Here is a 22,737-nt window from a genome sequence, read left to right on the forward strand (position 1 = left end):
AATACAACATAATGTCTACTCAGAAATAAAAGGTAATAAAAACTCAGAAATTCCTGCTCTAATCTGGATTTCATTTTATGCAATGTTAAAAAAACAATGCTTCTGCATACAAGTCTGAGGAGCACAAGGCTTCTCCCTATACTGAATACTGGAACTGAGCAGGGAAATTTATAACAGCAATTTACTTTTATTAGTAACTAACAGGTGTTTTATACTGAGATATGTGGTTGGAATTCCCAATCAGCAATTCCCTATCCAGAAAACTGAGATGGATTAACTCATTTCTATGTTAACAAAAATTATGAGGAATTTGTTGCTAGTTCTGGCCAAAGATTATGACTTGTCTAAGGAAAATCTCTGGGTCTACCCCACTTCTAGTTCACTTTTATTGAGTCCACAGGCTGCATGCAAACAATGAGACATCTTTTTGAGGTTCACTGGGCAGCCCAAGTTTGCATCACCAAAAGTCAGCCAGTATACAGTATACATTTTTTTCAATTAAAAGATGCAAAATAGACATGTTAAGCTGTAATCCCTGCCCCAAACCTGATGACCCTCTGGTGATATTATTGCTTTATCATTAAGCCTACTGCAGTCCTCACAGGACAAAAAAAACATTTTTCTATCAGGCAGTCCCAAGTCACAAAAATGTTGCCCAAACTTGCAATAACCAATAGATTCTAATGGTCCTTACTAGGGAACCTACTAAGGTGTGCCCTGGCAGGTGACCAAGTAGGCCAATCCATTTGCGCAAGCTCCACTTAATTAAATGGAAATGGTACAACAGCAGTACCTCATGGATCCCTAACAGAAAAATATAATAATGTAATTCCATGCACAGAAAACTAAAACATAGAACATAGAAAAGTGTATTGACTAGGATTACAATGACCCATGTTCAATTCCTTATTGTCCTACTTTGGAACAGCCATTACCTTCATTGTATTGTTGTAAAGATATATCTAGATTGAAATATTAGGTATGCTGATTTTTGCGTCTTCAAGAAAGACAGGATATAAGTGCAAATAAATAAACAAATGAATGAATGAATGTGCAGTTCTTGTTCAGTCTTTTTAGTTTCATGAGTAAGCAAAAAAAAAAGAATGCAAGCTCAGTTGTTAGCATCCCAAACTGAAAAAAAGTCAACCAAACATCCTAAACCCAAAGATCAAGCCAAACCCACCATAAAATATCCAACAAAAGCTTGATACTTTGTTTTTCCAGAGACTCTTTCTGCCTTTTGATAAATTGCTTCTGAAACATTAGAGTTCCAAAAGCAGTTTGTGGTATGTGTAATTTGTTGTTTAAAGCAGTGAGTTCAATTTACTGTCATCAGCTTCTTTTACAAAAAATATATAACTACCCAAAGATGGAATTGCTATTTGTACACTGAGGTGCCCTGTCAGCTCCCATACCAAATGGAGATATTTGCAACTTGGGGATTCTTGTAGGCTCATACCTACTGCTATATAGGCAGGTGGAGGCCCTAGCTAAAAGTGATTTTGCCCAGCTTCTGTAGTAACCCTATCTAAAGCAGGAGAAACCTGTGACAGTGTCTTGTGCCCTCATCACATGGATTACAGCCATGTGCTTTATTGGGTGCTGCCACTGAAGACCACTGAGAAGCTACAGGTCATGGTTGGCTAGTACTCATCACCACAAGAACATTATACTCGTGCTTCACTTTACCTGTTGGCTTCCATACACAATTCAATGAGCTAGTTTTTACCTGTAAAATCCTATATGGCTTAGCACTGAGGTACCTTCAGGACTACTTTCTTCAACTGGAATTGACCTTCCAATACATACATCCTGAGAGAAACTCCTGTTCCTCATTTCCATGAAGTGAGGGGATATGAGATTCATAGGTGGTGCTTTTTGATGGGTGGACCTGTGCTTTGGAATAGCCTCTATCTCAATGCCAGACTTGCTTCCAAATTATAAGCTTTCCAAACATTTTTGAAAATAGAGGGTTTTTGGAGAGCTTGCAGAGAGTGAGATGATGCTATTGAATGTTTTGGTTACTGTTACTGTCTCTGAGACACTGCTGTTTTGTGATGAATTGTTCAGCTTAATTTTACTTTAATACCATGCTGTAGTACTGCTGTGACTTTAGTTACACTGTTGTTATGTTCTTGATCTGTTGTGAACTACTGGGAGTCTGATTTGACTGTGTCACTGTACAAATGTAATAAAAACAAAAAAATGAAACACAAACATTTGTTAAAAATAGTGATCCATTAAGACCCTGCTTATTGATAAGACCCAGATTGTTAAACTTCATAGCTGAAGCATTATTCCAGTCTTACTCATCTTAATTAGGAACTATACTTACAGGCCTGGGACACATATCTGGGGAAGACACTTCTTCTCCATCATCCAATTCAGACACAACTAAAAACCTCTGCTGATCATTAGCTGACAACTTCTTTTCTTGGACAGCACTGAGTTCTTGATTGCTAAAATGGATCTTCTCATTTCTTGCCTTCTTGATTTGCTGAAATTGACTGACTGTGTCTTTCACAAAACCCTGCAGGAGACTGTCAGCCAACAAGCCAACCCTTTCCTGTCGATCTAGTAGATCTTCCTTCTCTTGGGATGGGATTTTAAGTTGTGCTTCCAGTTGGCTTCTTTCTTTTGTCAACAAGTCCAGAAGTGGCGTTGCAGACTTCTCCAAATTACTGGGAGAAAGACTATTTGACTTTTCTGTTTGCTCCTGCCAAACAGGCTGCTGCTTCCATTTCTCAGGAAAGCTGCTGTCCAAAATCCCTTCTACCACAATAGCAGAATCTTCTTTGTGGATATTAGAAACAGCAGTAGGTAACATACCGTTATCATTTATAGAGGATTTGGGAGAGTCAAAAATGCTGGTTTCTTGATCAAATTCTTCAATGGTACTAATAACTGCTGCCACACAGCCCTTTTGTTGGGTGAGTTTTACACAATCTCCAGCTCCAGTTGAGCCCTCTAAGGCAGACGATTCTCTTGGAGATTTCTCATTTGAATTTCTTTCTTTATTCATTTCTTCTTCATGCCTGTCTGGGCTTTTCTGATCTGTTTTGTGTTGATTTTCTAGTTTATGTGTAAAGAAAGAATTTTCACTTGAATCCATGTCATTGCCAAAACTTTCTGAAATAAGAGATATTTTTTGCGGAGGAGCAAAAATACCATGTTTTTCTTTACAAGCAAAATATTGTATACCATTGTAAGAGCCATCATTGTTTCCTTCAGGCTTGTCCAGCTCTACACCAGCCCAAAACCCTTTGGCAAAATTTGCCAGACCCTTAAACCTCAATGTTCCAGGCTGGACATTACTCACAAGAACTCTGTCACCAATGCTGAAACCTAGCAAAATATTTTCTTCTTGTTTTTCTGATGATGCCTTGAAACTGGAAGCCCAAGCTGATGAATCATCACATGCTGGTTCTTTCTCCACATCACCACACTCTTTATTTTTCACAAATTCTGTTGGTGATTTGAGTTCTAACAATCTTTCTGAATGAATGCTACCAGCCACAGACAAAGATTTCTCACTGAGACATTCGCTTATTTCATCATCACTTCCAAAACTTGGAGATCTACTCCTAGAAGCTCTTGTATACAAAGACTTCTCTCCCTGTGATCTTGTATCTTGTCTGAAAGATAATGTAGATGCATCAAAAATATCTTTGTAATATTCAGTAAGAACTATCTCATTTTTTGATACATCTTTTCTTAAGGACGACTCTTCAAAATCATTAGAATATGATGGCTCTTTGCAAATGGAAATACGTTCTGAAACCAGGGAACCATCTTTCAGTATATCCTTGCTCATTCTATCAGAGGATTTAACTGATATAATACTTTCATCATCCTTGAACCTTTCAGCTGGCATCTCCTTGATTTCCTGCACGCTTATGCATTCCAAGACAAATTGATTCTTTTCCAACAGTTCAGTCTCTGGAGGGACATCTGTCTTTAAAGAAGCTGAAGGTGAAGTTTTTTGGTTTAAGTCAAAACCTGAGGCATCAGATATTTCAGAAGCTTTGGAAGCTATTTCAGCCTCTAATTCTTTTGATTTTATGGATTCTGCTGTCTTTTGTACCATAGATCTGTTAGTGGATAGAGGAGAATCATAACTCACAGCATCTTCAGACTTGTTCAGTGATATGGGAGATATTTTGCTTATGCCTCCTAAGTCTCTGAGAACAGCTGATGAGAGTAAATTGTCCAAAGCATCAGATTTTGCTGTAGATTTTCCTGGAGTTTTAAGGACTGTGGATGGTGTTGGAGACTGCTGCTCTGCCTGAATCTCTGCTTCAGTGAATTTCTTGGTGTTTGCAGATATGGATTTTTCAGAATGAGACACAGCATCTTAAGAAAATAAAAAAAAATCAAACAGAAATACTTAAAACAATTTTGCATTATTATTTAACATTACTAAAGAAGCTAAAAATCCTAGTGTTATACTAAAAAGTGAAAGCCTTACTAGGGAAGGCTAACCTGTGCCATCAATTAGCATGCATATTCCATCATTTATACATAAAGTGGCTAAAGTATCACTTAAACACAATACCCCAATCAAATTTATAAATCAATAAGACTTCATAAATGCTTTAATCCTACTATACATCAGCAGTTAAAATTGACTCTGAAATATATCCAGGGGTTATAAAAATATATAAATGTTCCCTTTAAACCTCTGGTACAATAAAGGAGATGATTATTCTGAGATGTTTGATCTTTCCTTCCATGTCTGATATTTTATTAAATTTAAATGTTTATTAAAAGAACTCTAGAATGAAGAGGTGTGAGTAGAGAGAGAGACATTAGTGAATATGGGTAAATTATTTAGTGTTATTCTGAATCTGAATCCCTACCTTGTTTCTTTCTAAACTGCTAACAATTTCAGCTCAGGCATAATGCAAAACAAACTAGACAGAGTATAAACAGGGATACTTAAGCTTATTTAGCCACTCTGAACCAAATGTGATTGGTAGCAAGCATTAGCATTCTTGCTTGACCCAATATGCCAGAATTTTTTTGAATAAGTTACACATAAACTAGGCCAAGGAAGGCATAAAAATTGCTAGAAAATATGCATAATACCTTACAGAAAATAAAATGTATTTTTAGAATTTATATTGAATATGAAACAATTCAACAGATTCTTACTTATTGCAATTCTATAGGAACAGAGTTCTCATATTTGAAAAAAAAAAGTTAATTCCAAAAAAGTAAAAACTATTAAATTTACTTTCTTATTTTTCAATTATAATTTTTAAAAATACTACTTTTAGTTGAAACTATTTTAACCACATTAGGTATATGTAAATGACTTGTATAATTTCAATATTTTTAACAAATACTTTCCAAGTTACATACCAATGTGTTCTGCAATGGATTCCAAAGATCCTCTAGAACGTTCAGAATCAGTGAGTGATTTCCAACTCTTGGATGTTTCAGACCTAAAAAAGGTTTTCAGTAAACACTCACACATGTACTTACAGATATTTTAAACATACTGAAAATACTGTATACCAGAACTAACAAAATAAAACAAACAAAACAAAAAGAAAGCATAGTAGATGCCTTTAAAAAAAAAAAATACATTATTTAATCCAGAGATTCGAATATTGCAATCCACCCAAACTCCACAGCTAAATTAGGATTTGAAATCAGATTCTAATCCTACTGTTCTAGAACACACAGGTCTGTTCAATGGCCCACAAGGTTTCTAAGTTTTAGATATTCTGTCACTTGCATGCCTATTACTTCCCAACAGCTGTCTGGACAAAATAATAATTTCAATTTACTTTTAATCTTTTGTTTCAAATGGATAGAAGACGACATCTAGATTTACACAGAAGATTATATTAAGATTTGTTGATGAAACTTCAGACACTGTGCCTCTTTGCAAAGTATGTCAGGAGATAGTGAAATTTTTCCATTTGTTAGCTTTTGTATTTTATTTAGTTTCTAGGGAGTGAGGTTATAGATATCTACCACTTCAGAGGAAGGTATGACATCGGGGACCAGAGTTTACAGAATTTTGTTTATAGTTCTTTCACAATCTGAGATTGGTTGCCATATCAGAAAACTGATTGATTTCAAGTGCTACAGCTGACTGCTGGACAGTGAATAGCAAAATATCTGTCACTGAGGATGTGGTCCTAAGAAATCATACTGACCTGGCATGTATCACTCAGGGGTTTGAAAAGGAAAGACATATCCAACCTATTCAAGTTATGTACCCATGCAACCCATCAAGAATTGATGGGCAAAGAAGTGATCTCTGCATAATCTATACTTCCCAGATTCCCATTCAAGGTCCAGTTTTGGTAGTAATAACTGGCATTAATCTCTTAAATAAATTAGCAACAGCATCTGCAGTAAACTGCAATGATGCCAAAATGGTGACGGGCAAATAGTAACATCATCACACAGATATTGCCTTATATGTAGTCGCACCCCAGTGTCTAACACAAGTGCATGTCATGCTTGTTTCATCTTTTACCTCCACAAAGAAGAGCCAAGATTTTTCTTTTTAGCACGCTTTTTTGGTCATGACTTTATGATTTTGAGTACTGTTTACTGCATGATTTTGTTCATTTTTATGCAGTGTTAATGTATTCATTTTGATAACACTTTCTTTATAATGGTATTTATTAACGTATAAGTATTATTTATTATAATTTAATTAATATTAGTATTAATTTATAAATACTCTCTTTCCTCTGGAACATATTTTACTTTATACAAGTATATACCAAAAAATTACTTGGCCAGACTCTTTTTAACATGAATTCATTGAAGTATTTCTTTTGATCAGGGTCTCAGACCATTAAATATGCATGCATATAAGGTATTTTCTCCCTTTGAAGGAGATACTCTTTCTAGACTGCTAAAGGTGTACATTTGGAAAGGCCACCATGTAATATTAACTTTAAGCAGTTATTTTACCTATGAAGTGGTGGTGGCTTGATCTTTGGTTTCTCAGTAGCTGAGGATAGAGTTTTGATTTGAGGTTTAGCTGTGGGTGTTGCCTCCAAGTCCCGGTTCAATTCTTCTTCTGTTTTCTTGATGAATTCATCATAAGTCTGATGATGTAAAAAATAAGTTATGGTTAGCAAGACCTGAAAATTATCTTATTCTTTATTAAGTTTGTTTTGATTTACTAGTCCTACTGAGTACTGCCATTTGGAATTGTAGAAGTGTCTGTGTGTGTGTGTGTGTATCAATGTCAAAATCTAAAAGAAAAAAAAAAGATATTCAGAGAAAATCTACATGAGCCAAAAGAAAACATGGGAATATTAATATGTAACAGATACACAGTTTCTATTTAACATTCCTTTCAAATTAATTCTTACCTCTAACTGTTTGATCAAACTTGCCTCTTGAGCTTTAAGTCTCTCTTTGTGCCTCTTCTTCTGTTCTTTTTTCAGCTGATAAACAACAGACTTTCTTTTCCGTAATTCATCTTTCAGAGCCCAGATTCGGCTTTCAATGTCACTTTGATCAGATGTAGTTTCTAAAGAGGGTAAATTATATTATTTAGAAAAAAGCATATTTGCATGCTAGAACAGCTACATAAACCCATTTTACCCAATCACTGTTAAGACTCCAATCTCAACCATAATTATAATAAAAGTTATGCAGCCTTATATCTTCTTTATTAAGAAGAGAACTAAAACAGAACTTTTAAATTTAAATAACATGAGAACTAACGTGATAAAAACAATAGTTCTTTTTACCCACTCCTCTCCTTTCTTTGTAATCATTCTGACGAGGGGTCTTGGCTTTTTCATTTGCAAAATCCCAAATTGATAGAAATATGACAATATATTTAATGCTGTAATCTTCATGGCATTCAAGCGTTACTAATTCCAATGAAATTTTGAGACTTCATATCTGTTGAGATTTTGCATCTTTATATCTAAATATTCTATTTTTAGCCGAATTGGTGATCATGAGAGTTAATTAGCCCTGGCTCCAGAAGAGGAGAAAAAAAAAATGACATTGGTCTTGTCGGGTGGACACTTCTAAATTTAAGTCATGTGCACACGTACACATACAGACATGCGTACAAGTACAAGCAATAGGATTCACATCCAAAAGTTAGCATTAACTGATTGTTTGCAATATAGGAACCTGAAGCCCTAGCACTTACCTGACTGAGTCATGGATAAAGACTCATCAGACCAACTATAGGAGATATCCTGGGATTTTGTAGATGACAGTTGCTTTCCTCCAGACCTCTGTGTTTCTTTGCTAGACTCTTGCTTTGATAGAGATGCACTACTTTTGCAAGGAGACTATACCAAGATGAAAGAGAGTGAATAAGGATTTAATTTTACACACACACACGCACATACACATCATACCCCACATTAATCACAAGGATGGAAGTAGAAATTCTTCACTTATGGCGAATTTTTGTCTCTCTCAAGTGAGGGCGGCCAACTGGTTAGGGAGGTTTTGCCACTGGGCAGAAAATGGCAAGGCCTTCCCCTCAGATGCCACCTCAGATACCAGTCAAGGATTTCAAGCAGAGGCTTGCCTATGTCAACCATATACTGCTGGAAGGCTGCCTCCAACTGAAGTATTACTATCTGGTTTCCCAATGAAACCCATAGGAGAAATTAAGCCCCTATATTTCCTACTGGGTTGTTCACCCATTGATTGCCCCTGATTGATGGGAAAAACGTAGCTGGGCTTGTTACTCAAGAAATTGGGTGTTAATGTTAAGTGAAGAAGATCTGTTTCCACACAACAGTTGCATATTCATGGTGATCAAGTGGCCCAATGAAGTATCTTCTGGAGAACTTGCATTCTGAGCAAGTTCCTCAGCCAAGAAGAATACATTATTTCGGTAATGACAGATGAAGAAAGCCAGTTTGGTCTAGTGGTTAAGGCAACAGGCTAGAAACCAGGGGACTGTGAGTTCTAGTCCCACCTTAGGCACAAAAGCCAGCTGGGTGACTGGGCAAGTCACTCTCTCTCAGCCCTAGGAAGGAGGCAATGGCAAACCATTTCTGAAACCTTGCCAAGAAAACTTCAGGGAGAAGCCCAGGCAGTCCCTGAGAATCAGATATGATTGAACAGCAAAGGAAAAAAAATGACAGATGAATGTATTGATGGGAAATCAAGTACCTGCCCTATTCTTCCAGGAGAGTCATTTCCTATAAGGCCACCAAGGAATTCACTCCTTTAACTAAGTGGGCAGATGCCTTCCAGTATAGGGAAGCCACTGGAGAAGTATGCCAAGGTTATGCCTTCCTTGAGTCACCATGACAGAGCAGAGACTTTCCTGTGTTATCTAGAAGTCTGGTGTGCTAAGGCACATTGACAGCATGAAGGTGGGCCTCTGAGATCTACAGATGACAAAATCTCCCTTTTCCTTTGGCAGGTGCAAAAGGAGTTTAAGAGAATTTCTGGATTTCTGCCTTTTTTAGATATCAGTTTACTCATATTAAGTCTAAGACTGAACATATGTCTGTGTTCTTTTTTTAGGGTTGTGAAGAATGACAAGAATCATTCCTGGAGAATCTTTTCTATGGCTGGGATCTGAAGTAGGTAATATATATCAGATAACATTTCCACATTCTAATCATATGCTTGCAGTGTTTAAGTGGAAAGAATTTCTCCCTTGGAACTGTTCCAAAATCAGAGCTCCAGCCCTTTTCTAATAATCTTCAGTAATACAAATACAAAGAAATAAACAAAATGAAGGGGGTAAATATAAGGTGATATGAAAAGAATAGAGGGAAAGTAGTGAATAGCTAAAGGACTTGAAAAGCCAAGAAAATGGGGGAAAATAAAGAAAAGAAGATTACACTAAAGAGAATGTAGTACACCAAAAGGTTTGGAGTTTTATTTCTGCATAGGGGATTAAGGAGCAAAAGAGGTACCGTAAGCCTTGTGGATTCTTTAGGCATTGAATTTTACCTGTTAAACACCTGACCCCCACTTCCAACTTGGGCCCTGTCCCTACCCATTTTTCTAATGGAGTCCTAAAATGTCATTTAGAGAGTAACGTGGCCCTTGAAGCTAATGAAATTTGTGTACTCCTTGAATAAGGTTTTGGATAGTAAAGTTGCTGAAGATTATTATCTTTGGGATCTTCAATTTCACATTCAAGACTACTTCCACCTACTTAGGAAGATTGTCATGGCTGGTAAAGCAACAGAATCTCAATTTGTCTCAAGGTCTCATTAAAAAGTTGGCCTCCAGTCCCTCTTTCCTAACAGTACTCAGAGTACCTCGGCTGTGCTCCTGAATTCTGGAGTCAAACTATGGAGACAATCTTTCGCTTATTTTTTTTAAAAGAGCAAAAAGCAGTAAAATCGTATTATGCTTCGAATAGATGTGTTAAGCCTATTTTACTAAAAAGAAAAAAGGGGAAAAAACTCTTCCCCCAAATGTAAAAAAGCACTAAAAGTCTAGCCATTCAGAGATGTTATTATGTCACTTCATCAGGCTAAAAAATAGTTTAGTGTGATCCCATCCACAATATGTTGCCTACTTCTATTATTGACAAAAGTCACCATCTTTTCACCCTTTTAATCAAGCTCAGTGCTGCATGAGAAACCATCTCATCTCCTTCATCTAGCCAGTCTTGATAATACAGGCTACATCACCATGATATTCTGAGATTAGACCACCTTTCCAATTTAGGTGACCTCACATTTGGTAGCAACACCCAGTGAATAGAGAGGACTATAGTTTAGCCATCATCAGCATGAAAGTCAACTGGGTGACCTTGGGCCAGTCACTCTCTCTCAGCCCAACTCACCTCACAGGGTTGTTGTTGTGGGGAAAACAGGAGAAGGAAGGAGTATTAGGTATGTTCACTGCCTTGAGTTATTTATAAAAACAATAAAGGCAGGATAAAATTAATTAATTAATTAATTAATTCACTGAAGCTGGGAAGTAAACTAGAAAGAGTGTTAATTGTGAGTGCATTTTTTCACCTTTTAACAGGATTTCGTTTTTAACAGGATTAGTATGTTACGTTACAGTAAATACACACTGAACACTTTATAAAGTACTTTTATACTATGTGTTCTAGATGTAGCAGGCATTAAGATGTGAATGCCTTTTTTTTTCTTTCTTAAGAAAGTGAACGTTCAGACATTTTGTCTGGCTTACTTACTACGTAATGTAATGCAATATCCAAATTAAGACTGTTTAATATTAAAGAATGGCAAATGGACAATGAAGTCCACTTACATGTTTTCCAGGGGAAGCAACAGGTTCTAGTTCTTGTGTATAAACTATTTCTTCAGTTACTGTGTGATCTAGGATTCCACGCTGCCCTTGATCCTCAGAAACCTTTGATGGAAGGGACTCAACGACTAGATTGCTCAATTCTTCTGGGACAGAGCTTTCGCTATTTAGACGAGAACAAGGTGGCACTGAAGAGTCTTCTTCGCTGGCTGTCTCTGAGAGAAGAAAGTGAAGAAGGATCAGTCCCTCAAGCACTCCCAGTACTTCACTGACAGGGATTAAAAAAATATTTTGATACATACTTATAGTCATGTGAAAAAGTAAGTATAACCCATCAAATTTTTTGGCTTTTTCAATATATTTCAACATATAGATATCTGATCTTCATTTCAACAATATTGATAGATTAAAGGGGATATAATATAACAAATAACAAGCACCATTTACATTTTATAGTCCATTGTATAAGTTAAATAAACACAAAAGCAAATTTCACATGTAGAAAAAGTAAGTATACCAAGACATTTATCACTACCTCAAATATCTAAAATTAGAGCCAGGTGCAAATGATTAGAACACCGTTAGAAAGGATCTGGGAGGAACCTGTCTTATTTATACCTTGGACATTTAGTATGATTTGCTCTTTGTTGCTGAAGTTTGCAGTATCACCATGCCTAGATGAAAAGAGCTCTCTGAGGCCTTGAGAAAGAAGGTTATAGATGCCTGTGAGTCTGGGAAGGAATTTAAAAAGATCTCCAAACAACTGGACATCAATCATTCCTCTGTCCAGAAGATCATGTAAAAGTGGAGAAGATATTAAAAATAAAAAAACCCTTTACATTGGGTATACTTATTTTTCACATGACCGCATATGAAAATATTTATTGAATATTTTAGAAAATACATTCCTCTATTATTTATTTTTACCTATTATTTTTATTATCACTGATCCTGTATAAATTTGTTTTTTTACACTGCAGGTTGATCTCTGATTTTAAGTAGAATTGTTTGATGCAGATAATCAGCACATTTCTAATAGGAAGATTTAGAGCAGGGATTAACAAACTATGGCCTGTGGGCCAAATCTGGCCTGCCGCTTCTTTTTGTATGGCCCACGAGCTAAGAATAGATGGGCAGGTGAGTGGGCGGCCAATTGCTAGGCCCAAGCCTCAGCTGAACTCCTGGGGTGAGGGGTGGGACTCAGGGTATGGTGTCCTGGGCAACAGCAGCAGCCTATCATGGGACCGCTGCCATCCAATGGCTGCCATGCTTCTTGGCCTGCAGACTTGCCAGCTGTGCCTGCAGAGGCAGAGGTGGGTGAGGGAATCTGGCCCTTTATAGAAAAAGTTTGCCAACCCGATTTAGAGGTAACAAGGTAAATGTCATAGTTTCTACCTTTTTGATCAGATTTCTGATCTCCTGCTCCTTTTTTATTTGTTTTTGTTTTATGCAGCTCTTTTTCCCAAGCAGCCAATGCTTGTTTTTCTATCTGACGTATCTCTGCTTCTTCTGCATCTAAACGTCGCTTCCACTGCAGCAGTTCCTCGGCATGCTGACGCCGCTGCATCAGTTTTTGCTCTCGCTTGGTCAAGAACCTGGCAGAGAAACAGCAGGAAACTGTTCACTAATGTCCTGAAGTATTGATATTTGAACTTTCATTATATTATTCAGTAAATGTATTTTACTCGTATTGCTGTAAATATAATATTGCTGTGAAAAAGAGTATAAGGTTCATTAGCCTGGATGTGATTGAGGTTAACGCTTTCCTTTCCAGACAATTCTGCATAATCTTTTCTGTTGTTTTTTTTTTAACACAAACATACAAACCTCTGAAGTAATTATACACACACACACACGTATGCACGCACATATGGGAGGGAAAGCTATAACTATTAATAGAATTCTTAAACTGTCCCTCCTCCACCCCCCCACCCCAAAAAAAGGTTCTTGTTCTATCCAGACTGATATTTTATCAAGTCCATTAGCAAGCAGCATTAAGAATACCAGAATTCTGCAAACCAGTTCTAGGTCAGTTTAGAAAGAAAGGCTCAGGGGTTATCATCTAGCAATGGAGAGTTATTCATCAAGGCTGGATGCTTTTCAAATGACTGTAAAAATCAGGACATCTTTCTCATCAAGAACTGTAAATAAGAAACTGTACATCAGGCTCTCTTCCTAGGTACCCCCTCCATTATACCCATCATAGCGAAACCTTCCGAAAAGCTGACTGAATTGATTTTCATCCATCTACAACAATGTAATGCTTTCTACTGATCCATGTTATAAGAGACTTAAGCAACAAAATAATTATTCTAAAGTTGTTAATTATGAACAAGGCATTAAAAATGCAAGTAATGATAATATAAAAGTAATCAAACCCTATTGGCAACACAGAGTAAGTTAATGTATTACAAACGAATATAACACATTTATAATAAATGAATATTTTAAGAGTCAAGTGAGAAAACTCCAAAAGTACCTCCCTTTGGTACTTTAATTAATTTGAAATACTGTAGTACCTTAAAACCTGCCTCATAGGGGACTTCTGGTGGGAACATGGTGGACTGAACAGCTGTGCCCAAGAACTCTGCGGGCAGAACTGGCATTGTGGCAGTTTTTTTGGGCTCAGGCTGGTTCCTCCTGAAGCCCAGGAACATTTTCCAGACCAAGGAAAATGCTCAGAATTGACCCATTTGTCCTCTGGACGGTGAGTTGCAGCCAGGAGATCGTAGACAGCATCTGCGATTGATGGGTAAGACTTCGCCAGGAGGCTGGGATATCACCATTTCCAAGCTGCGCTGCAGCCTTAAAGGGACATTAAGTCCAGCCACCCCATTTCTAAAGCGCCCAATTTATTTTTTTTAAGTATTTCTACCCTAAGAGAGGCTTTCTATATTAAGGAGAAATTATCTCTCTTGGTGCTTATCATTATTTTTGTGATTTAAAAAAAAAATTTTTTTTTTAAAGCTTTGGATTTTGCTTTCCATCCAATACTAAGGAGGGTTGAGAGTATGTTATCGTCTCCCTGTTATTATTTTTGTGCTAATTTTGAAGATTTTTGTATTTTTCCTACACGTTGAATCTGCTGTTCTGAACTTTTACTTTCCCGCCGCTACTTTCTCTGGGGAACTGTCTGTTATCTTAACTCAGTTCAGAAATTTTCCATTACCTTTCACTTCTCCTGGTTAAGTATCTAGGGGGCACCATAACTTACTGCCTCAGACATGGAGGATCTTAACCAGGCTTTCTCTGACTTTCACCGAGATATTAAAGCAGATTTTTTCTGATTCCTGCCAAGTTATTATGCAAGACATTCAGAGCACTGTGAAAAATATATGGTCTAAAATGTGCCATCTGGTTGGGGATGTTGTGGATGGAACTGAAGAATCTAACAGCAATGGAAATGTCTCTCCTAAGAATGAGATTGGGCTTCTGTTGAAATCCTGGATGAAACTGACAATGCTGAACTAAAGAACTTAAAGGGAGAAATTGAGCTGCAAGACATGAGTGAATTTGACTTTCTGATGGACCCTTATGGAAAAGAAGGGGTTATTATGTATGGGAGGTTTTTTGAAGAGAAGTCTGTGTTGGTGAGGGGAGCAGTTGGGCTGCCTGATTTCTTTAAGAAAATAGCTGTGTTTATTATGGGGATATGTAAATGTCTTGGGCTATTTTGAAGTGGGTTAAGGGACCAAAAATATTTATTTGGATGGTCTTTTGGCTTTTGATGACTTTACTTATAGTTAATGATTGGGATTATGATTAAGGTTTTTTAAAAAATATTAATATTAATATTAATTCATGTTTCTTGTATTATTAATTGCAATGGCAGAAAATTTACATGCTTTATTTTTGATCCTTATAGTAGACAGGAATGTATAGAATAGTAGTAGAAAGGGAATAATTAAGTAATTGTTATGTTGGGGGGGGGAGTTGATTTGGTGATTTATACTTTTCTTTTAATATAAAGGGAGGGAGCTATGGTATTTAGTGATTTTTATGATGTGCTAAGGGGTTGACTTGTAGAAGTAATATGATTTTGGTTTAATTTAGAGTAAGGGATTGATTATGGAAAATTGCTGTATATCCTTGATGTTTAAAGTCAGAAGTCACTTCTTTTTGTAATCTATTTTAAAATTTTCTCTTGCGTTTTTACACTTTAGTTCTTTTTTTTGTAGGGTTTTTTTGGTTTCTCTATATCTTTTATCTTTTTCTGAAATTTAATAAAATTCTTTAAAAAAAACCCTGCCTCATAGAGACAAGTCACATTATCTTATGCAATGGTCTCTGATAAATGGAACAAACAGAGATTGCAAAAAGATAATTAAGTGCAGTAAGCTAATGAATACTGAGATTTTCTAGCAGTCTTTCTGGATCATCTAATCCTAAGATTGACTAACTCTATGTCATTATCCCTAACCTCGGAAGAACTGTCCAAGGAAGTCAGGTGGGGGTTAAGACCCTTATAAAGTAAAAGCGTCCAACTTTAAATGAAACTACCAGTATAAAATGTTATATGAGGTTAAGACATAGTCAATTGTTCTAGGCCCCTGTGCCCCCCAAAAGGTGAGCTCACTGTTAGTGTAACTATCTGCTACCTTATTTAGTATACCAAACTAAACTTTCTGGCAATGTGTAGTAAAACACTATTCACACCCTAATTCTACCATAGCTTGCATGCAGCCCTGATCAAACCAGGGTTTCTGCCTAAGACAGGAAAGTTTGCTCATGGGATGTTGATAAGTTGAAGGTGATTTCTGAGATTGGATACCAGAGCATTATATGTAGCTAAAGCTTCTGCAGAGTCTGAGCTTTCAATCAGGAGCTCACATAGTTCAAGGGATAGGTTTGAGGCTAATAAATACTGAAATATTTAATCAACCGCAGCACAAACTGAAATCAACCCCATCTCCAATACTTTTTAAAAACTCACATAACTTACAACCAGTGAAAGACAACAGCATGACACAATTGAGGATACAATTTTGGTGTCAAATTATACTACAAAGTGTATGTGTACAATTCTGCTATTTTGCTGGCTAGATTTGGAAGCTTCAGTGGTCAGATAACTAAACTTTTCAACTGGAAGCCAGTATTTCCAACTCTAAAGCTTCAAGTACACAGATAGTGTAAGACAAGTATGTTTGCATGTGATAATCTTCACACGCAAACATCCTACTAGTTTTCCATGTATGCTGGGCAAGAAATTTCATGTTTTGGATATCTTCACATTAGAAATAGGAGAGGGATCAAAGTGAGGAACTTCTACACAATTACTTATCAGTATTTTTCAAAGTTTTTTTTTTTAAGAGATACAATTCCTTTTCAATTTTGTCTGATAATAAAGATTTCATCTAGTTATATGTAGAAAGGTGAATACAAGCACCCTTTTCTTGCCTACTTGAAACTCCTTTTTCTACCTACTAAGAATATTGAGGAATACCTTCTTGATGCAATAGTATAGTTATTAACAGATAGTTCACAGTTCATCATCTGGTTTAGTTACAGGCTCCCTCCTTCCTAGTCAAAACCGGAAGCTTCTTCATATCTCCATTTTCTAGATCAGGACAAATCCCATATGACTGGGCCCTGCTCCTATGTGGCACCCAAGAGATTAACCCTAAATGAAAACATCATTTGCCTCATTACAAAACCCATGCAACTGGGGAGGGCAGGGGCTGCTTATGGTGCCATCAATTTGTGGGGGCTGCAGTGAGGTGGACAGGAGTAGGGCACAGTGGCAGTGCTGTGATAATGGAATTATCTCCAAGCGAAAGTATAAATGTCAATGGAAAATGCACTAATTCCAGCATTTGCAAAGCAGCAACTAACCCTGGACTACATTAGTCTTTTAGACTGCTTTTTAACTGAACTATATTTTAAATTTTTGTACTCTCACTGTTTCATTCTGTGAGAACTTATCTACAAATAAAGCATTAGACTGAGGTCACTGACCAAATTTATGGGGTCTACTGTGGGACCAGAAATATTCTTGCAAAAAAAAACAAAACTGATGTACATGTCATATACTTTTCTTTGTAATAATTTTTTTACTGCAGTAAGTGTGATTAGAATTGGGGCAGGCAGCAAAAGGGTATCTATTAGCATATGAACACCCCTCTTTGGCACATTTGGGATCCCAGATCTAAAGCACCTTACTAAATATAGTCTTCAATTTTGTTATTGGGCAGTTGTTGCTGCTGTTAGTTGCTATCTCTCCCAAATCAGAGGTGATCCCAGTCTTGTCTCTTTACATTTATTTACTATCAAGTGTCCTAAACTGCACAACTATTTCTCAGAATCTTTCTTCCTCTTCTTTCCAAGTACAAAGAAAAATCTCAATCTTTTAATGCTGGTTAGCCACTACAATATATATCTCCATTACAAATACAATAACTATTTCTGCAAATCCTTGTAGAAAAATGCTTAAAACATTCCAGCAGTTTGTACTGTTTACCACTGGTTTTTAAAGAGAAATGAAACCAGTGCCTCATCTAATAAATTCCTCAGATTCCCCACGTTCATCAAAAATAGAAAGCCTGAACGCCAGAGAAATATGTAAGTTATGAAGCCTCAAAAACTGCCAAAGCAATGGCCAGTTAGCTATCAAGAACTAAGAAAATAGGATTAGAATCTATGTAATTCTGGCCTTTTCTTCTGCATGTCTGTATTAGCTAACAACTATCTCTCCATTCTCTCCCTTATTCCAGTCTATGCTTGCTCATGAAAACACTCCAAGTTATTTCAGGGAAGGTGCAATTACTGGAAACAGGAAAAAAAAAATCTGAATTCTGACTTGAGCTCACTTATATGGATTTGAATTGTTACTTGGGAAAGAAGAATTTCTACCATTATGGCCTCATAAAGGGCCAAATTGTATTTTTAATCAATTTAAAAAAGATCATAGAATTGTAGGGTTGGAAGGGACTTTGGAGGTCTTCTAGTCCAACCTCCAATCATAGAATCATAGATAAAAGATGCAGTTGAATAATTTTGTTCTGTACATAGTTAAAGCATTCAAAACAGATTTTCTAGCAAATATGGTACTAAAAGGCAAAATTAAATTCCAAAGCCTTTGTCTAAAGTTCAATTTTCCAAAACTGTTTTGTTCGTGATAGTTGATTGGTTAGAGATTGGCAACTACCTATGCAGAAATGCCTGATTTCAAACTCTACACAGGGGGAGAAAGAGTTCTAAAAGAACTCCTAACCATTTAAAATTGAACAGAGCATGCTCAATCAAAGAATCTACCACTGAAAAAGGTAGAAAGTTACCTGACCAATTGGTTGTAGATATACAGCTGGAATTTGGGATGGAGGTTGGGAAAACAGACACTGAGAGAAGCCCAGTGGTGAGACGTAAAGACAGAGAAGAAGTAGTGAACAGGAGAGCAGTGTCTACAAAATAAGGAGGAATAGTTTTAAGCCAATAGCAAGAAACAGACAGAAAAGCAAGAGCAGGAAAAGGTCTAGCAGAGTTTTAAATGAATCTCAAGTGTCAAACAGTATCACCCATCAACAAGTAGAAGTTTTCAAAGGCAAAAGAACTTAACCATGCATTACTTAAAATTCTTCATTCCTTGTCAGTTGCTCCCCATTTCTCACACTGATAATTTTATCTTATTTTTGGTACAATGTTAAAGATGAGTCTCCAGTTGTATAAAGAACTACATTTAGGGGCAATTCCAATTATTCATTTAATACTCCATTTTTAAAAGCTTGTTATTTTAATAATTTACTCCAAGGTTTCAAGTTACATACAGTTGTATTCATACTGATGCTCAACAACTCTAAGCTAAGTGAACAAAATCCAAACCTCCCAAAAAGTACAGTGTCAGCTTGTAAGATTGCTTAGTTTAAAAATGGCTCAAATACTGATGTAAACTCAGGAGTTCATAGGCCGCCATTTTGTAGTAGCAGTTGATTATTTGGATGTCACAACTTCCATTTTCAAACATTGCTTTGCAGCACACAGCATATCTATTATGAAAGGCCTAACCAGAAAAATAGTTAAAATTAAGGAACAAATAGCTGAGAAAGCTTTTAGAAAGTAGAAGCCATTACTAATAAAGAAAGTTAAGAATTGACGAAGGTAAAATCAAGTCATAACTAATATCAAAAGAGGTTAATTCTTTGACAGAGCATGCTCCTATTCACATTCAAACCATTAAATAACCTTTTTGTCTTCTTTATCCAAAGATCAATTGTGGTACTTCTCACAATCCCTATTAGCCAAAATCTAATTGGAGAAATGTTAAGGCATCACTGTCCAGTTCATCCTCACCATTTAATATTGTAAAAAAGTTGTGCTAGTTTTTAAAATATTTTTCCCAAACTAGCAAAATATCTACACATTTCTGCATTATTTAGCATTTTTAACTTGCTAAGATTTCTATCCTCACTCTAAATACATGTTCGAAAGCTTCACTAAATTGAAACGCTGACAAAACATTTCTTTTAACAAAGCAGAGAGTAACTGCTGTTGCTCCATAATCTTGGAAACCAGAGAAAGAAATTGCTTTTTACCACCATATTATTTCTCTTCTATCATAGACCAGAATCCTTAAAAAACTGTTTGTGGCTAGAAGTTCCAACCTCTTAATATATTCCCAAATCCATAGAATTTTCATATTTTCAGAATATCTTTTTAAAGGCTGTGATAATTATCAAAATTCCAATTCTGCTGATTGAATATACACCAATGACCTACATTAGTACTAAAATACCATGCAACAAATAAAAACAAACTTTTTTATGCCTCAATTTGTCACTAATGCATTTAGTGGCTATCTGCCACAACTACTACCATGTCTTCCTTTTGTTGTGAAGGAAATATTAGTTGCACATTTTTCACAGTAGAGAGGTGTCTAGTATTACAAAAACCAAACTTTTTTTTCACAAACTTTCAAAAATTCAGCTCAATACACAGCTTCGAATTCCAACATACTATACTATGAATCCATTTTTCTTCTGATCAAGTTGAATTTTCAGGCATAAGAATATATTTTGTTTGAAGATAATTCAAAAAGAAAGGCAACGTTTTTATAAGCTGTATACAGACAAACATTACACCACATAGCAAGCATTCTGCATTAAAGTAATATGCCTGTGTATGTAAAACTCTGGTCTGCAGCTGCTGCACCAATTACAAGAGGGAGCATATACATAGAATCAATGGTAGTACATACGCTTTGCTTGCAGAAGGCCCCAGGTTCATTCCACAGCATTACCAGTTCAATATTATTTCAGGTATCAGGAACCTTAGCTTTTTACGCCTATTCATGATGGAAAGGCAGTGCTGTATGTTCATATTAATTAATATATTCAAGTTACCAAGCCACCATCCAGACTAACTACACTGAAATTCCACAACAGCTGTTGGAAGCCATTTCTATTAGCAATAAAACAAAATACTAATTACTTCTCATCCATTCGTCTCCGCATTTTCTTTAATTTCTGCATGATGCTACTTGTCTCAGAGCTGGAAATGGAGGAAGGGCTATAGCCCTCTGCATCAGTTGGCAGAGGGCTTGAGGAATGTGTTTGTTTTTTATCATCTTCACTGCGGTGTTCCTAAAATGAACAAAACAAATAGAAGTCAGTTAATAAAGAAGTGAAATGAATGCCATGCTAGGTCTTAGATCTGTCATATGCTCAAATGAGGCAATGACAATTTTCTTCTGTATTTCTGCAGAAGAGTTACTTGTTATACTGATAAAAGGGCTGACAGTTATCAAGACAGGGAACAAGGAGTCGTTGTAGTATAACTCATCACCTTATTCTCTCCTGCAGACTTGAGTTTTTCCTGTAATTTCATAGTGGTTTGGCGTATCCGCTCAATTTCTTCCTGCTGTTTAAGGATCAGTTGCCTCTCCTTCCGAGCTGCCTTGTTAGCTTCCTGAAGGCGCTTAATTTCTGCCTTTATGGGTAAACAGGATAAAACAAAACAAAAGGAGCTGTTATTTCCTCATTAGCTTACCTCTTAAACACCCTTAGTTTTTCATTTTATTCTTTGCTCTGCCACAGCTTACAATTTCCTGCTTGTTGCTTTTATCAGAAGTTTACCCCTGATCCCCAAACATCTCTCTGCTTTTTCCTTCTTCTACTTCTATACTGTCATTTTATTAATTTTCCTTTCACTGCTGGATCTAATTTCCTTGCTAAAATTTAAATGTTCTCTTACACACTGGTTAGAACTTACCATGATTTTGGTTTCTCCCTCTCTATTCTTTTTTCTGAAGTTAGTGATTTTTTGTTATTTTTAAAAGACATATGCTGCTTTTTAAAATAGCTTTCCTGGGCAAGTTATAGCAATCTAAAGTTATAATTCAATTTCTTAAAACTAAAATTATAATTAAGATGCAGAATCTTCAGCTTTCAATTTCCTTTACTCATTGCTCTTCAATTTCCTTCATGTTTTGTCACTTCACATTCAAAGCTAGCGAGCAGGTACAACATTTACTGAAGCCTGGATGCCTCAAAGTAGTGCTCATTGGTATTAGTTTACTTCAGGAAATCTCCCTTGCCAAGAGCAGTGTTCCTGGTCTATGACTTTTTAAAAAAAGTTATTTTAATTAAGAATTTTCTTTCACATCCCTGTAGCAGTTAGGATTAATGTGGGGGTAGGAAATAGTATACATGTGTTTTCCCTGTATTTGAGCATTTCCAGTTTGCTTTCTATAAAATAATTTGCCCTGCTTTGTGATCCACCCTACCCTCTGCACTAAGATTCTTGAACAAATGACTTTTCTTTTAGCCACAACAGCTTTACAGATAGTCCTCACTTAACGACCCTGATTGGGACCAGAATTTTGGTTCCTAAGCAAAGCAGATGTTAGGTGAAACATCATGTGACTGCACCACTTAGCGATGGCAGTTCCAGTAGTCCCAGATGCAGTCAAGACTGCACTGTCATAAGGCAAGGACCTCATGCTTCTCCTGCCCTGCCATGCTCAACTCTGCTTCAACTCCCCCCACCTGCCTACCTCCATCTCTGCCCTTCTGGCTGCCCTGCACTCCACCACCACCACCACCTATCCCTGCTGCTCCCTACCGCCTCAGCTGACCTTCGCTGTCTTCTTCCTTCTGCTGCTGATGAAGCGTACCTGACCAAGGCAGCTGCTGGCCCTTTGGAGGTCCTCACAAGGCCTCAGGAAGGCCACACAGAAGCCTCATGAAGTGTCAGCAACTGCCTCAGCCGGGTGTGCCTCATCAGCAATGGGAAGAAGATTGCAGAGGTCAGCTGGGGGCAGCAGGGGTAGGCGGTGGAGCACAGGGTGACCAAAAGGGCAGAGATGGAGGGGAGGTAGGAGGGTGAGGAGAGTTGAAGCACATGCTGCGGTCATAAATGTGGGCAGCCTGCCAAGTGCCCAAATTTTGATTGTTTGACTGTAGGGTGCTGCAATGACCGTAACTTCGAGGACCAGTCGTAACTACCATTCATTCGTAACTTCAAACAGTTGCTGAATGAATGATCGTTAAGTGAGGGCTACCTGTATTCCATCTGAAATTCCACAAACAATACTTGCAT

General features: G+C 36.8%; 1 protein-coding gene across 2 annotated transcripts in view; it reads right to left on the minus strand.

The window, feature by feature from the left end:
• CEP350 (centrosomal protein 350) overlaps window positions 1–22,737 on the minus strand; it is a 100,050-nt gene that overhangs the window by 12,990 nt on the left and 64,323 nt on the right. For both annotated transcript variants that reach the window (XM_063298461.1, XM_063298460.1), the window contains exons 26-34: window positions 20,983–21,126; window positions 20,629–20,780; window positions 12,604–12,803; window positions 11,212–11,423; window positions 8,150–8,294; window positions 7,350–7,510; window positions 6,943–7,079; window positions 5,365–5,447; window positions 2,336–4,353 (exon numbers count right to left, since the gene is read on the minus strand). In XM_063298461.1, the coding sequence (XP_063154531.1) occupies window positions 2,336–4,353; window positions 5,365–5,447; window positions 6,943–7,079; window positions 7,350–7,510; window positions 8,150–8,294; window positions 11,212–11,423; window positions 12,604–12,803; window positions 20,629–20,780; window positions 20,983–21,126 (3,252 nt within the window). The remainder of the gene's footprint in view (window positions 1–2,335; window positions 4,354–5,364; window positions 5,448–6,942; window positions 7,080–7,349; window positions 7,511–8,149; window positions 8,295–11,211; window positions 11,424–12,603; window positions 12,804–20,628; window positions 20,781–20,982; window positions 21,127–22,737) is intronic.

Source organism: Candoia aspera, chromosome 3, assembly GCF_035149785.1.
Source record: "Candoia aspera isolate rCanAsp1 chromosome 3, rCanAsp1.hap2, whole genome shotgun sequence".
Classification (NCBI taxonomy): Eukaryota; Metazoa; Chordata; class Lepidosauria; order Squamata; family Boidae; genus Candoia; species Candoia aspera.